This window comes from Acromyrmex echinatior, chromosome 3 (assembly GCF_024713525.1).
Source record: "Acromyrmex echinatior isolate Ae372 chromosome 3, ASM2471352v2, whole genome shotgun sequence".
NCBI lineage: Eukaryota > Metazoa > Arthropoda > Insecta > Hymenoptera > Formicidae > Acromyrmex > Acromyrmex echinatior.
The window spans coordinates 17037182-17055090 of record NC_141854.1 but is presented as its reverse complement, the minus strand read 5'-3'; the positions used below and the strand labels follow the sequence as shown (position 1 = coordinate 17055090).

Below are 17909 nucleotides of genomic sequence, written 5' to 3'. Positions count from 1 at the left end.
TTGTAAAAATGAAAATTAAGCCAGTCTTGCAAAAGAAGTAATGGCTCAATTTTCAATCTTTAGAAGCGAGATTTCATTCTTCAGAGTGACAATTCACTCTATAAGTTTTTCATAGTAGATGCGTTAAATACAATTTAGTAAAAACTCTTTAATTTTTATGTTACACTTATTGATTAAATAATGTAGAATAAAATGCTTGCTTATTGCTCGTTTGTGCAAAATAATCGCAGTCTATACATAGATTGCGTTACTTTATTTCTTTTTAACAATAAAAATAATATAAAACAGTGTTAGATCTCTTTGTCCAAATTTCTATCTATCAATGACTTCTACTAAATTTTATAGATTGCAGTGTTTTATTTCTTTCATCGAAAACAAAGATTTTAACAATAAAGATTTATGCAAGACAAAGGTACTAATTATATAAGTCAATTTAATTTTGCTTATTATAAGATTGACAATTACAGAACTTAATTTCTATTGAAATTACAATGAAATTAAAGTGTCAAATATGTCTGTAACTTGTTTTTGACATTCAAATTCATCTTCCTTTATACAGAAAGGATATTTTGATGCGACAGAAACACAATAATCTCCCACTATAGTATTATTATAGAATATATTGTTGTCCACGATAATGCAGTTGGTACTGTCAGAACAACCAGGTATGATACTGCAATAATAAATAATATGATAGTCGCAAAATAAACAGTCGAAGAGTACTTATACAAATAAATAATTTTAAGTAAAAATCAATTTATTTATTTATACATACCCAGGAATACCAATTCTACGGCTGAAAAAGAATAAATAATGTACATTTGATTATAATAATGTAGCTTTTGACTATTATTTAACATATTATATATCTTGTAATTGTTTTTAATTTGATATTATTAGAATATAATTTGATATTATAGGATTTAATTTGATATTATAGGAATTTTTAACCGAGAAAATTCACAAAAATTCAGTTGAAGGAGAGGATACAGTGTATTCTTATCACAGATTTTTATCTCCTTTAACATTATGTATCTACATTAAAAATAAGTTGTAACATGTCTAGCGTTTTATCAAATGGATTTTGTAAATAATATTTTTTAAGGTATGAAACCCTTCAATAATTATGTGGAAAATTGGATTTTAATTAAATGAATTTTAACACATAATTTAGCTTATCATGTGAACAAAAGATATCATAGACACAAGGATCAATAATAAATAGTTTTTGAGTTATAGTATGACAAATGTATAAAACACTTGTATTTATGCACAAAACATTTTTTATATTTATAGGTGTAGTAAAAAGAAATCCATTATTTTTCCAATAGATGGCTTTAGTAATCACGTGTAGATGAGATACAGATTACTAAAGCCATCTATTGGAAAAATAATGGATTTCTTTTTATTACACCTAATATAGCTCGAAAGTTCTTTATTCGAGTCCTGTATTTTGTGATTTCCTTCATCACATTATAGCTATATTATATATGAAAACTAATTTATTTTATCAGGATTCGTATAATACGTTCAGGGTTCTTTATTCATAGATTATTAAAAAATATACCATTTACAAGACCTATGTATTAAAATACTCGCGAACACAAGACAATTTATTTTTATATAAATGTATAGATTTAATATGAAAACGATAAAAATCCATGAGAAATTCACTATGTCCTCTCTTTGTAAAACTAAACATGCTCTTAATAAAAAGAACAAAAACAAACTCACGGTATAGGGACACCAATAAATGCACAATCATCTGACCACATACTAGCCAGATACATGATGCATATATGATGTGAGCAATTAATTTTCAGAGTACCGATTATCTGGCCTAAAAAAAAACAAAAATTTTTACTTTATTCATAATTAATTTCTGTTAGCTATTGTTTTTGCGACATTTTCCTATATTAAATAATTTATTTTCAATTTAAATATAATACTTACCACCACATGCTGGTTGGCTTAATCCGTTATTGAACCACAAATCGAGATGACCTAGAGATTTCTGTAGTCCGAGAGCAGATGTGTGAAGAGCTATGACACGTTCGGCGTCTGTGTCAGAAAATCTATCCTCGGGACCTTTAAGCATGAAAAGAGGTCCCGCAGGATCGGAACCAATAAGAAGCGGAACTTTACCATAATCCGATGTCTGGAGATTTTTTGCGGCAAAGCTACTTATATGTGCACCAAGACTGTGGCCTATAAGTGCGATGTTTTTAAATGGAACGCTGCATGTATCGCATATTGATTTAATATAGCTAAAAGAAAAATTTTATGCTATAAATAAAAAAATGTCGCATTTCTTATTCAGTTAAAATTATCTCTTGATTATTATTACTTTTGTTAAAATACAAATGTGTAAAACTAAACCTCAATAAGTGGTACATTTATTTTACATATTACATATTACATTGATCATCAGTATTACTTAATTTTATTACTGTATTATCATAGCATTTAGAAAATTATTTAAATCGCAATAAAAAATATTTTAATTGATATTCGTTGTACATTTTTTTAAATTATTCAATTTGACATAACACCACGAAATAGCCATACCTTGCCAAGTAATTACCAACTTCACGAGTGTTACGTACTGCGAAGGGATATTCAAGCAGATTTAAGACGGCTGGGTCATTATAACACGCTGCGTCAGACCAATCTAGCGAAAATACTGCATATTGTTTCTACAGAGAAAAAAAATTCTTTTACTTAATACTTTTATTATAAATCTTACAATATTTTTATATTATTTGTACAATATAAGATTTTGAAATTATAGAAAAAAATTCTGCGTTTTAATTTTGTTCTTGAAAATAAAAAAATTTACCTTTAACAATTGAGGAGTAACAAATAAGTTATAATTGGAATAATTTGAAATAAATCCATGAGTCACAAAAAAAACCGATGAAGAGGAATTTAAAAAATTGCAAGATTCGTTTACTTGGACAAATTTTCCATTAGGAATATCGCTGTAAAAATGCGAACATTTAAGCGGTATTAGAAATAAGTTAATAATGGATATCCACTTTAAGCCTTTACCTGGTATACAAAACTATTGAAACGTATTTAACTCCTAAGATACATGAAGTTGACCAATTGCCTGCAAAATTATTTATTTGAAAGTTATCATTTGAAGTTTACTTTGTTTACGTTACATAAATTTAACACATATGTCATCTAAGAAACTGAAAATAATTAGTTAAAAGAAGATATTGATGATTTTTAACGTTGAGGAGAATACAGCAAATAAAATAAACAATAAAAATTCTCGCGAAACATCTCTAAATAAAAATTGATATTATATAGCATTAGTAATTATAATGCTATTTGTAATGTAATTTGTGGGATTTCTGTGGTTTTAGAAAATGTTTAAGGTAGAAAATGTTACTTAAAAAAGCTCGAAACACATAATTCACGTGATGCTCGTTATTATTAGAAATTTGTAATTGTTATGGAATTTTAAAGGATTATCAAATAGTTTTAAATTTTAAATATGATTTTAAGTGACATCTGTTAATAAAAGATTCTGACCTAAAAACGGTTTTTATGATAAATTTAACGATTTCTTTTATTAAAGAAAAACTATTAAACATAAAAATTTAAGATTTTTTATTTATTTATTTAGATCTGAACAATATATTTCAGAAATTGTTTAAAGTATTAAACTTAATATTCTCAAAATTTTTATTAATTTTTACATTCTGTTTAATAATGATAGAAGTAATTAGACAACTTCTATTAAGCCGAAAGGAACTAACAAAATTTTTAATATTTCTACTTGAATATCATTTATACTAGAAAAAGAAAGTTGTATTAAGACTGTGGAATTAAATTGCAAATATTAAAGTTCTAATTTTTTAAATAATTTTCTTTTTTTTTAATAAATATATTTTTTTAAATACTGATTTAATTCTAATACGAATGATAGTAATATTTATATCAATTAACAAATAAAATATCAGATAAAATATAACAGACAGAATACCTAAAAAATAATTTGATTACCATAAAACTTGATATTAGAAAGTTTTTAATTGTAAGGTAATATTATAAATTTTCAGTTTCGCTTTATTTGAAGTTTACCAGTACTATGTAAATGGTTAGTCCAATTTCCAAACTTTTAAACACTAATTATAAGCCTTATGACATTTTTCTCTATATTAATTATTACTTTTTGAAATTCAATATTTTCAGACTATATTCAAATTCAGAGATATTAAGAATTTTCTAAAACCAAAATTCACAATAATCAGATCATTTTTTTTAAATTTGAATTTTAGAATTTTGGCTTTAGAATCTAATTCAGCAACTCAGAAAAGCCTTTAGAAAGCAAGGTTCCTTCATAAATTATATTAGGATATTTTATAAGTTATGTTCAAGTCTTAAAGGGGATAGTTATTACAATAGAAGCAACGAAAAGTTTTCGAGCATTTATACGTTTCAAAACAGTGTCATGTGACGTCCGCCAAGTGTGAAAAAGACCTCCAACGCAGATTATACAATCGCTCGAAATAATATTTTTGCTCTATAATATTTTTATAAAATATTCTACATTTTTAATGCCAAAACATGATATAGCGTATTGTCTATTATTGATACGTAATTTTTAATTGTATCATCAGATTTCTTACCTTAGAAATTAGATATGATATTAAAGAGTTAATCCTCAGTTTTCAAATAATGTTTTCCTTATGTTAAATAAAAACTTTTTCTAAAAAACCTATTGAAATTTTAGAATATTTTGAAAAATGGAATTCTAAGCATTTTTCTTTAATTTAAAAAAAAAACGAAAGTAGTTTCACAGAGAACATCGCTATTTTTTCAATGAAAGCATGGATGATATTGTTTATTTGTTACAATAATGACATAATTAAAAAATTGACATTTTTTAATTATCAGATTAAGAACAAAAATATAAAAAAAGAAAAAATTATTTTAAAAGAATATAATTTTATTTCTTTATTTATAATGAGTTATATACCATTTCAAAATTAATATTACAAAATTTTAACAATTCAGAAGAATGGAATTTATTATCAGAAAAACTACATTTTTTGAGGTATGTCATTGTTGCAGCACAAAAATATATTTCTTAAAAATATTTCTTAAAGATTGATTTAAGAGTCATATTAACCGTCATTTCCAGAAGGCTCCACATTAGAATCCGTTATCTGCAAAAAAAGTAGACAAATTGTATTCTCAAATTCGTTAAAATTATAATATTGGTTAAAATTAATCCTGGATGCGCAGCATCTAGGATTAAAACTGTTAGTATTTTTTTGCAATCTAAATTATTTTGTAAATGAGCAATAAGCAAGCATTTTACTCTACATTATTTAATCAATAAGTCTAACATAAAAATTAAAGAGTTTTTATTAAATTGTATTTAATGCATCTACTATGGAAAACTTATAGAGTGAATTGTCACTCTGAAGAGTGAAATCTCGCTGTTAAAGATTGAAAATTGAGCCATTATATCTTTTACAAGATTGACTTAATTTTCATTTTTACAGTGAGATTCCACTTTAAAGAAATTAGAGAGTATAAATGACGTTGAAAATTAGGAAAATCGAAAGAATAAGGATTCTAATATTCAATTTCAAAAGTGGGAAAACATGCTTACTGCATTATCAGTCGCGACTGCTATTATACCGAAAAAATTGTAGAGTATAAAAAATGATGCAATTATAGCCAATCCCATCATTGACGAAGAGGTAAAAAAAAGTGATAAGAAAAACCTTTTTTGAGTTATGTTCAAAATATAGTCTTGATGTAAAATGAAAATATTAACAAAAATACACAGTTTGGTTCACAAAACGCAAAAATATCGCTATTCAATGATTTTTCTGTGTTAACTGACAAAGAAATAAGCAAGGGAAGGACGATATATGTCATCAGTGTTTATCAGTTAAATAGCATTTCATCCGAAATTATATATAAACTACATAATTTTTGCGTTTACGATACAGAATAATCTATAAGAACGTAAGAGGCGCGTGTACAGGGTGTTTTATTTAATTGATATACTCCAAAATAATGAAAATGGCTAGATTTATAAAAAAATGTTTAGGAAAAATATATGGTCTAAAAGGAGACAAATAATATGGTAAAATTAATTTTTGCAATACTCGATTTTTCAAAATCACATAAAAGTCATCGCCATTTAAAAAAATAAGATTGTGTGATTTTTTTACATGTGATTCTTCCATTTATTCAGATAAAAATAATAGTGTAAAAAAATGAATAATTTGCGAGATACATATTTAATATCTATTTATTTTTTGATACATTTTAACATAATATAAAATATTTTGAAACTAAAAGAAACTATTAATTTTTTATAATTGTGCTTTAATACTTTTATATGCAGAATAACTAGAAGAATCTTTGTAAAAACAATTTCGAACAATAATTTTCGAGAATGTTGATTTTACTATTATTTATCTCTCTCCTGGCCGTATATAACTTTTCTCAACATTTTTTTTAAATTTAATGTTATTTCATGTTGTTTGAATCTACGTCAATAAAATGGAACACCATATATATATATATATATATATATATATATATATATATATATATATACACGCATTATTGAAGAAACTTAGATCGTGCAAAATTTACGTAACATAGTCATAAAAATATGAACATATCAACTTTATCCTTTATATATTTATATATACACAAAGAACTACAAACTAAATGCACTAGTTTAAAGCATTCAAAAAGTGTCGAACGTCTTATAAAGTTGTTATTGTTATAATTATGTGAAAAGCATGTCTGCATTATCAACTTGAAAATAAGAGAGTTGACTATTTTGTAAATAATAGTGCAATGTGATAATGTACATGTATTGATGACTACATTGAATTTTCTGTGGTGTAGTTAATTAATGGAGTTAGTTGAGGACTAATATATAATAATAACAATTTTTAAGGATGCTTACTGAAATCTTAAATGTTTTTTGAGATTTTCTGAATTTTTTAGGTATTCATTTCAAAATTCCAGATAAAAAATAAGTTTTTAATTCAACTTTCAAATAAATTAGACTGCATAAGTAAGCAGCGCAAATAAACTATATACTGAAAATTAAGTTAAAATAGGAATTTTTCGAAACTATATTTATCACTTTTCAAAATTGTAGCTACGAAATCTATGTTTAATACAATATAGGAAAGACTCATTGCAATATATGTGTAATGAGTTATTCTATTCTTGCTTATAACGATCAAAGCTAGATCTTCTCAATGCCTATATAATTCACAGTGAATTATTTATATTTTATATATGTACATGTATATATATATATATATATATATATATATATAATATATATATATACCATATTTTTGTTATTCAAAACCGAAATTTAAGGTTTCCAACACATTAACATCTATATAATGATATCGGATTGTTCGAGATACAACTAACACGGACTGTTTTTGCAGATTTGGCGTACGTGCGACATGCGGATCGGAAGCTTTTAGAAGGATTCCAAGCGTTCTTAGAGGTTTCCAAAACATAAACTCGGCCATCACCTCGTCAATAAAGTCGAAAAATAATAAGCTAAGCCGCACGTCGCACGTACGCAGATCTCAACCACTATAACGGCGTACCAACTCAGATCGGTCGCAAACGCGTAATATAATATGCATTCATCCCAATCAAGAATCCAGATTTGGTGGGCGCGCATAGCAATAGCGTATCGCTTTGCCATCGCGCTCGAAATTGCCAATCGCCGGTTCGAAACAGAGAGTCACCTTAAAATTTTCAATTTTGCGAGAATCTCATAAGCGAATGCAAAGGGAAGCCTTTGTTCTTAAAAGAGCATAAAAGGCAAAACCGAGTAGCAATGACTCTCTTCTTTTCTTCACTGTTCTCGATTAGAGTTAACGCTTCGCTACATAGGATATAGATTATTCATTGTGAATTTAGATCATTCATTATTTAGGCATTAAGAAGATCTAGATTTTACCGTTATAAATTTGAATATGCTTATATTTAGTATTTTGATGTCGGTCTTAATAAAATCTTATTATATTATTGTTTATTCTATTCTGTTGAGTATACCCAAAAAAAGTTTTTTTTACCACTTTTTTTACCTCTTCGTCAATGATGCGATTGGTTATAATTGTATCATTTTTTATACTACTCTACAATTTTTTCGGTACAATAGCGGCCCCGAGTGATCATAATGTGGTAAGCATATGTTTTCCCACTTTTAAAATTGAATATTAGAATCCTTATTCTTTCGATTTTCCCGATTTTCAACGTCATTTATACTCTCTAAATTCTTTAAAATGGAATCTCACTGTAAAAATGAAAATTAAGCCAATGTTGCAAAAGATGTAATGGTTCAATTTTCAATCTTTAAAAGCGAGATTTCACTCTTCAGAATGACAATTCACTCTATAAGTTTTCCATAGTAGAAGCGTTAAATACAATTTAGTAAAAACTCTTTAATTTTTATGTTACACTTATTGATTAAATAATGTAGAATAAAATGCTTGCTTATTGCTCGTTTGTGCAAAATAATCACAGTCTATACATAGATTGCGTTACTTTATTTCTTTTTAACAATAAAAATAATATAAAACAGTGTTAGATCTCTTTGTCCAAATTTCTATCTATCAATGACTTCTACTAAATTTTATAGATTGCAGTGTTTTATTTCTTTCATCGAAAACAAAGATTTTAACAATAAAGATTTATGCAAGACAAAGGTACTAATTATATAAGTCAATTTAATTTTGCTTATTATAAGATTGACAATTACAGAACTTAATTTCTATTGAAATTACAATGAAATTAAAGTGTCAAATATGTCTGTAACTTGTTTTTGACATTCAAATTCATCTTCCTTTATACAGAAAGGATATTTTGATGCGACAGAAACACAATAATCTCCCACTATAGTATTATTATAGAATATATTGTTGTCCACGATAATGCAGTTGGTACTGTCAGAACAACCAGGTATGATACTGCAATAATAAATAATATGATAGTCGCAAAATAAACAGTCGAAGAGTACTTATACAAATAAATAATTTTAAGTAAAAATCAATTTATTTATTTATACATACCCAGGAATACCAATTCTACGGCTGAAAAAGAATAAATAATGTACATTTGATTATAATAATGTAGCTTTTGACTATTATTTAACATATTATATATCTTGTAATTGTTTTTAATTTGATATTATTAGAATATAATTTGATATTATAGGATTTAATTTGATATTATAGGAATTTTTAACCGAGAAAATTCACAAAAATTCAGTTGAAGGAGAGGATACAGTGTATTCTTATCACAGATTTTTATCTCCTTTAACATTATGTATCTACATTAAAAATAAGTTGTAACATGTCTAGCGTTTTATCAAATGGATTTTGTAAATAATATTTTTTAAGGTATGAAACCCTTCAATAATTATGTGGAAAATTGGATTTTAATTAAATGAATTTTAACACATAATTTAGCTTATCATGTGAACAAAAGATATCATAGACACAAAGATCAATAATAAATAGTTTTTGAGTTATAGTATGACAAATGTATAAAACACTTGTATTTATGCACAAAACATTTTTTATATTTATAGGTGTAGTAAAAAGAAATCCATTATTTTTCCAATAGATGGCTTTAGTAATCACGCGTAGATGAGATACAGATTACTAAAGCCATCTATTGGAAAAATAATGGATTTCTTTTTATTACACTTAATATAGCTCGAAAGTTCTTTATTCGAGTCCTGTATTTTGTGATTTCCTTCATCACATTATAGCTATATTATATATGAAAACTAATTTATTTTATCAGGATTCGTATAATACGTTCAGGGTTCTTTATTCATAGATTATTAAAAAATATACCATTTACAAGGCCTATGTATTAAAACACTCGCGAACACAAGACAATTTATTTTTATATAAATGTATAGATTTAATATGAAAACGATAAAAATCCATGAGAAATTCACTATGTCCTCTCTTTGTAAAACTAAACATGCTCTTAATAAAAAGAACAAAAACAAACTCACGGTATAGGGACACCAATAAATGCACAATCATCTGACCACATACTAGCCAGATACATGATGCATATATTATGTGAGCAATTAACTTTCAGAATACCGATTATCTGGCCTAAAAAAAAAACAAAAATTTTTACTTTATTCATAATTAATTTCTGTTAGCTATTGTTTTTGCGACATTTTCCTATATTAAATAATTTATTTTCAATTTAAATATAATACTTACCACCACATGCTGGTTGGCTTAATCCGTTATTGAACCATAAATCGAGATGACCTAGAGATTTCTGTAGTCCGAGAGCAGATGTGTGAAGAGCTATGACACGTTCGGCGTCTGTGTCAGAAAATCTATCCTCGGGACCTTTAAGCATGAAAAGAGGTCCCGCAGGATCGGAACCAATAAGAAGCGGAACTTTACCATAACCCGATGTCTGGAGATTTTTTGCGGCAAAGCTACTTATATGTGCACCAAGACTGTGGCCTATAAGTGCGATGTTTTTGAATGGAACACTGCATGTATCGCATATTGATTTAATATAGCTAAAAGAAAAATTTTATACTATAAATAAAAAAATGTCGCATTTCTTATTCAGTTAAAATTATCTCTTGATTATTATTACTTTTGTTAAAATACAAATGTGTAAAGCTAAACCTCAATAAGTGGTACATTTATTTTACATATTACATATTACATTGATCATCAGTATTACTTAATTTTATTACTGTATTATCATAGCATTTAGAAAATTATTTAAATCGCAATAAAAAATATTTTAATTGATATTCGTTGTACATTTTTTTAAATTATTCAATTTGACATAACACCACGAAATAGCCATACCTTGCCAAGTAATTACCAACTTTACGAGTGTTACGTACTGCGAATGGATATTCAAGCAGATTTAAGACGGCTGGGTCATTATAACACGCTGCGTCAGACCAATCTAGCGAAAATACTGTATATTGTTTCTACGGAGAAAAAAAAATTCTTTTACTTAATACTTTAATTGTAAATCTTACAATATTTTTATATTATTCGTACAATATAAGATTTTGAAATTATAGAAAAAAAATTGTGTTTATTTTTGAAAATAAAAAAAATTACCTTTAACAATTGAAAAATAACAGCAGATAAGTTATAATTGGAATTATTTGCAATAAATCCATGAGTCGTAAAAAAAATTGATGTAGAGGAATTTAAAAAATTGCAGGATTCGTTTACTTGAACAAATTGTCCATTAGGAATATCGCTGTAAAAGTGCGAACATTTAAGCAATATGAGAAATAAGTTAATAATGAACACTCACTTAAGTCTTTACCTTGTATACAAAGCTATTGAGACATTTTTAACGCCTAAGATACATGAAGTTGACCAATCGCCTGTAAAATTATTTATGTAAAATTGTCATTTGAAGTTTATTTTGTTTACGTTATATGAATTTTACACATGTATCATCTAAATAAAACTGAAAACAATTAATTAAATGTAAAAGGAGATATTGATGATTTTTGACGTTGAGGAAAATACAGCAAATAAAATAAACAATAAAAATTCTCTCGAAACATCTAAATAAAAATTGATATTATATAGCATTAGTAATTATAATGATATTTATAATGTAATTTGTGGGATTTCTGTGGTTTTAGAATGTGTTTAAGATAGAAAATGTTAAAAAAGCGCGAAACCCATAATTCATATGATGCATTATTATTAGAAATTTGTAATTGTCATGGAATTTTGAAGCATTATCAAACAGTTTTAAATATGATTTAAGAAATATCTGTTAATAGAAGATTTTGACCTAAAATTGGTCTTTAATAACTTTAACAATTTCTTTTATTAAAGAAAAGCTATTAAACATAAAAATTTAAGAATTTTCGTTTATTTATTTAGATCTGAGCTATATATCTTAGAAATTTTTAAAAGTCTTAAACTTAGTATTCTTAAAGTTATTAACCGCGCGCGCTACATTCTATTTAATAATAATAGAAATAGAGAAATAATAGATTAGAGAACTTCTATTAAGCTGAAACGGACTAACTAAATTTTTAATATATATTTCTACTTGAATATCATCACTTATATTAGAAAAAGAAAATTATATTAAGATTATAGCACTAAATTGTAAACATTAAAATTTTAATCCTTTAAATAGTTTTGTTCTTTTTTTTGTAAAAACATTTTTTTAATATTGATTTAATTCTAGTATGGACAATAGTAATATTTATATAAATTAAAAGATAAATATAACGGATAGAATTTCTAAAAAATAATTTGATTACCATAAAACTTGATATTAGAAAGTTTTTAATTGTAAGGTAATATTATAAATTTTCAGTTTCGCTTTATTTGAAGTTTACCAGTACTATGTAAATGGTTAGTCCAATTTCCAAACTTTTAAACTCTAATTATAAGCCTTATGACATTTTTCTTTACATTAATTATTACTTTTTGAAATTCAATATTTTCAGACTATATTCAAATTCAGAGATATTAAGAATTTTCTAAAACCGAAATTCACAATAATCAAATCATTTTTTTTTAATTTGAATTTTAGAATTTTGGCTAGAATCTAATTTAGCAACTCAGAAAAGCCTTTAGAAAGCAAGGTTCCTTCATAAATTATATTAGGATATTTTATAAGTTATGTTCAAGTCTTAAAGGGGATAGTTATTACAATAGAAGCAACGAAAAGTTTTCGAGCATTTATACGTTTCAAAACAGCGTCATGTGACGTCCGCCAAGTGTGAAAAAGACCTCCAACGCAGATTATACAATCGCTCGAAATATTATAATATTTTTGCTCTATGATATTTTTATAAAATATTCTACATTTTTAATGCCAAAACATGATATAGCGTATTGTCTATTATTGATACGTAATTTTTAATTGTATCATCAGATTTCTTGCCTTAGAAATTAGATATGATATTAAAGAGTTAATCCTCAGTTTTCAAATAATGTTTTCCTTATGTTAAATAAAAACTTTTTCTAAAAAACCTATTGAAATTTTAGAATATTTTGAAAAATGGAATTCTAAGCATTTTTCTTTAATTTAAAAAAAAAAACGAAAGTAGTTTTACAGAGAATATCGCTATTTTTTCAATGAAAGCATGGATGATATTGTTTATTTGTTACAATAATGACATAATTAAAAAATTGACATTTTTTAATTATCAGATTAAGAACAAAAATATAAAAAAAGAAAAAATTATTTTAAAAGAATATAATTTTATTTCTTTATTTATAACGAGTTATATACCATTTCAAAATTAATATTACAAAATTTTAACAATTCAAAACATTGGAATTTATTTTCAGAAAAATTACAATTTTTGAGCTATGTCATTGTTGCAGCACAAAAATATACGATATTTCTTAAAAATATTTCATAAAGATTGATTTAAGAGTCATATTAACCGTCATTCACACAACGCTCCACATTAGAATCCGTTACGTTCATCTGCAAAAAAAGTAAAAAAATTGTATTCTCAAATTCGTATATTAGTTAAAATTTAATCCTAGATGCGCAGCATCTGGGAAAACATATGCTTACCACATTATGATCACTCGCCGCTATTGTACCGAAAAAATTGTAGAGTAGTATAAAAAATGATGCAATTATAACCAATCGCATCATTGACGAAGAGGTAAAAAAAAGTGATAAGAAAAACCTTTTTTGAGTTATGTTCAAAATATAGCCTTGATGTAAAATGAAAATATTAACAAAAAATACATAGTTTGGTTCACAAAACGCAAAAATATCGCTATTCAACGATTTTTCTGTGTTAATTGACAAAGAAATAAGCAAAGGAAGGACGATATATGTCATCAGTGTTATCAGTTAAATTTCATCCGAAATTATATATAAACTACATAATTTTTGCGTTTACGATACAGAATAATCTATAATAACGTAAGAGGCGCATGTACAGGGTGTTTTATTAATTGATATACCCCAAAATAATGAAAATGGCTAGATTTATAAAAAAATGTTTAGGAAAAATATATGGTCTAAAAGGAGACAAATAATATGGTAAAATTAATTTTTGCAATACTCGATTTTTCAAAATCATATAAAAGTCATCGCCATTTAAAAAAATAAAATTGTGTGATTTTTTTACATGTGATTCTTCCATTTATTCAGATAAAAATAATAGTGTAAAAAAATGAATAATTTGCGAGATACACATTTAATATCTATTTATTTTTTGATACATTTTAACGTAATATAAAATATTTTGAAACTAAAAGAAACTATTAATTTTTTATAATTGTGCTTTAATACTTTTATATGCAGAATAACTAGAAGAATCTTTGTAAAAACAATTTCGAACAATAATTTTCGAGAATGTTGATTTTACTATTATTTATCTCTCTCCTGGCCGTATAACTTTTCTCAACATTTTTTTTAAATTTAATGTTATTTCATGTTGTTTGAATCTACGTCAATAAAATGGAACACCATTATATATATACGCATTATTGAAGAAACTTAGATCATTTTCCAAAATTTACGTAACAGAGTCATAAAAATATGAACATATCAACTTTATCCTTTATATATTCATACACAAAGAACTACAAACTAAATGCACTTTGAGATAGTTTAAAGCATTCAAAAAGTGTTGACAAATGACAATTTTTAAGGATGCTCACTGAAATCTTAAACATTTTTTGAGAATTTCTGAATTTTTTTAGGTATTCATTTCAAAATTCCAGGTAAAAAATAAGTTTTTAACTCAACTTTCAAATAAGTTAGACTGCATAAGTAAGCAGCGCAAATAAACTATATATTGAAAATTAAGTTAAAATAGGAATTTTTCGAAACTATATTTATCACTTTTTAAAATTGTAGCTACGAAATCTATGTTTAATACAGTATAGGAAAGACTCATTGCAATACGAGATGTGGCTATTAAATAACGAGACTGACGCTGTAAAACATTTTATTTTGATTTCATACATATTTACTTATTATCACTTTCAATATACATCCCTCCTCTATCCCTACAACGCTCCATGCGAATCTTCCATTGTTTGAAACAATGTTGAAAGTCTTCTTCTGTCAGCTCCTTCAGGACGCGTGCCGCTTTCTCTTTCACAGCTTCAATGGACTCAAATCTTGTTCCTTTTAATTTTATGTTATTTTAATTTAATGTTATTATTCTTTCCAATAAGTTTGAGTCATTTTCAATGGCATTCAAAGTGTCAGTACAAAGATTTTTGCAAGCTTCTTGTTGTTCAAACATGAGAATTTTAAGTATCATTTTGGCACACACTTTTTTCATGTTAAAATTGTTATGTAAAATTTGCCGTACACATTCTTTGTCAATTCCTACAGTTTCACCAATCGCACGAATACTTAACCGACGGTCGAATCAAACCAGATTACCGATTATTTCGATATTGTCATCCGTTTTTGACGTGGAAGGGCGACTCGGGCGTGAATCATCTTCAACGTCTTCTCGGCCGTCTTGGAAACGCTTAAACCACTCAAAAACACGTGCACGTGATAAACATTCATGGCCATACACTTCTTTCAATAAATTATAAATTTCAGTAGCGGTTTTTCCAAGTTTCACGTGAAATTTCACAACAATTCGTTGCTCTATTGTTACACTTATCATTTTTCCGGCGAAACAAAAAAACAACTCTAATGCGAAAGAAGGCTACGGCTATACGGATTTATTTACAGAAGCGAGAGGTACTGCATTCGAAAGAGAAGGCTTTACGCTAAACAGCTGTTTCGGTCGCTGGCGTTTGGCACATGCGTACTTCTTCTACAGCAGCGTCAGTCTCGTTATTTAATAGCCACATCTCGTACATATGTAATGAGTTATTCTATTCTTACTTATAACGTTCAAAGCTAGATCTTCTCAATGCCTATATAATTCACAGTGAATTATTTATATTCTATATATGTACATGTATATATACCATATTTTTGTAGTTATTCAAAACCGAAATTTAAGGTTTCCATCACATTAACACCTATATAATGATATCGGATTGTCCGAGATACAACGGACTACTAACAACGGACTGTTTTTGCAGATTTGGCGTACGTGCGACATACGGATCGGAAGCTTCTAGAAGGATTCCAAGCGTTCTTAGAGGTTTCCAAAACATAAACTCGGCTCGTCAATAAAGTCGAAAAATAATAAGCTAAGCCGCACGTCGCACGTACGCAGATCTCAACCGCTATAACGGCGAACCAACTCAGATCGGTCGCAAACGCGTAATATAATATGCATTCATCCCAATCAAGAATCCAGACATGGCAATAGCGTATCGCTTGGCCATCGCGCTCGAAATTGCCAATCGCCGGTTCGAAACAGAGGGTCACCTCAAAATTTTCAATTTTGCGAGAATCTCATAAGCGAATGCAAAGGGAAGCCTTTGTTCTTAAAAGAGCATAAAAGGCAAAACCGAGTAGCAATGACTCTCTTCTTTTCTTCGCTGTTCTCGGTTAGAGTCAACGCTTCGCTACTAGTCTCCTAGCAACCGCCTAGGAGACGCTCCGCCGCCAGAAAACTACCGCGTTTGATTCGCAATCGAGAATTCGCGTTAATCGAAATTCAGCCAAAACGCCGTCTCATTCAAAATTTTCTCGCTATCGCTCTCGCTCTAACTCGCTCTCGAACACGGATCAAAAATTGAAAATTTGCTTGTCAATTTAATTTATTATAACTTGTGATATTATTGCAGTAATTTAATTACGTTTGATAAAGTCTAGAAAAATGTCGGCGCGCAGTTTGAATAATTACAAAAATATGGTATATATGCATATACATATATAGGATATAGATTATTCATTGTGAATTATTTAGGCATTGAGAAGATCTAGATTTTACCGTTATAAATTTGAATATGCTTATATTTAGTATTTAATTTCATGTCGATCTTAATAAAATCTTTTTATTGTTTATTCTATTCTGCTGAGTATTATTTTCTACTGTCACTCATTTTTAAAATAAAAACTATATAAGAGATACTCGAGAACGTAAATACACGCGGATTTATATGTTATACTTATTGCTAATCGATTGTTAATACATTGGAATCTCGTTATAGTGGGCTTTGAAATAGCGCAAAAAATCCGTATTATAAGCAGTATGGGAAGTAGCAGTAACCATTAAAATTTTGAATTTCTTTGTTTTGTTAAAGTAGAAATAATCTCGTTGTAAGTGTTCAGACCTCCGAACCACAAGCTGTTATGAGATTTCAACGTATTTTGTACTGCAAAAAAGAATGATCAACAATATTTTTAGAAATCAAAGGAATTTTAATTTAAAAGTAATATTCAAAACATTTTCCTTTGTGATAAAATGGTATGGCATACCCGGAATTTAAAAATCTAAAAGCATTTGTAGAAACTGGGAAGTGATAGATTGGATTTGGAAGGGAAAAAAGTTAAGTGTTCAACATACTTTCCTTTACGTAGCATTATCACTTTTGTATGTAGAAGCCATAGTGAATGTATTTTTTCTATGAGAAATCCTACAATTTTACTTGAAAAATATACTCGCACAAGAATGTTTGAACACATTTTTAAAATTAAAATATACATTTTAACTGTTCATTCCTTTAGTTCTTTTATTTTTCTCTGAAGTTTAATGAATAATATTTTGAAAAAAGTGCTTTTTGTGATTTTTCAAGAAAAATTGTAATTCACTTTTGTTTATTGTTAAATATTTTTTTGCGATTTACAGTTTTTAGCAACTCTATTTATATTGCATTTTCCTTTAGACCCTTCAGAATAAAAATTTTATATAATTAATATTATTTTAATTACTATGTATTTTTCTGAAAATTAGGAATACTTGAACATCGACAAGGTACGCTACTATATTT

General features: G+C 27.0%; 1 protein-coding gene across 5 annotated transcripts; it reads right to left on the bottom strand.

The window, feature by feature from the left end:
- Nucleotides 1-3059: 3059 nt before the first annotated feature.
- Nucleotides 3060-16107, bottom strand: LOC105150574 (phospholipase A1-like). 5 transcript variants are annotated; one of them, XM_087404502.1, is made up of 12 exons: nucleotides 15907-16107; nucleotides 13609-13754; nucleotides 13473-13515; nucleotides 11371-11431; nucleotides 11157-11301; nucleotides 10893-11020; nucleotides 10278-10591; nucleotides 10058-10163; nucleotides 9099-9119; nucleotides 8814-8996; nucleotides 5147-5183; nucleotides 3060-3112 (listed from the first exon to the last, which is right to left on the bottom strand). In XM_087404502.1, exons 2-11 carry the CDS (start codon nucleotides 13690-13692, stop codon nucleotides 5180-5182), a joined length of 1089 nt encoding a protein of 362 aa, XP_087260628.1. In that variant the 5' UTR covers nucleotides 13693-13754; nucleotides 15907-16107; the 3' UTR covers nucleotides 3060-3112; nucleotides 5147-5179. The 5 variants fall into 5 exon arrangements, with proteins under 5 accessions (XP_087260628.1, XP_087260627.1, XP_087260630.1 ...); XM_087404501.1 differs by lacking the exon at nucleotides 3060-3112 and having other exon boundaries at nucleotides 5053-5183; XM_087404504.1 differs by lacking the exons at nucleotides 3060-3112; nucleotides 5147-5183 and having other exon boundaries at nucleotides 8661-8996; nucleotides 13609-13628; nucleotides 15993-16101.
- Between the last annotated feature and the right edge of the window lie 1802 nt (nucleotides 16108-17909).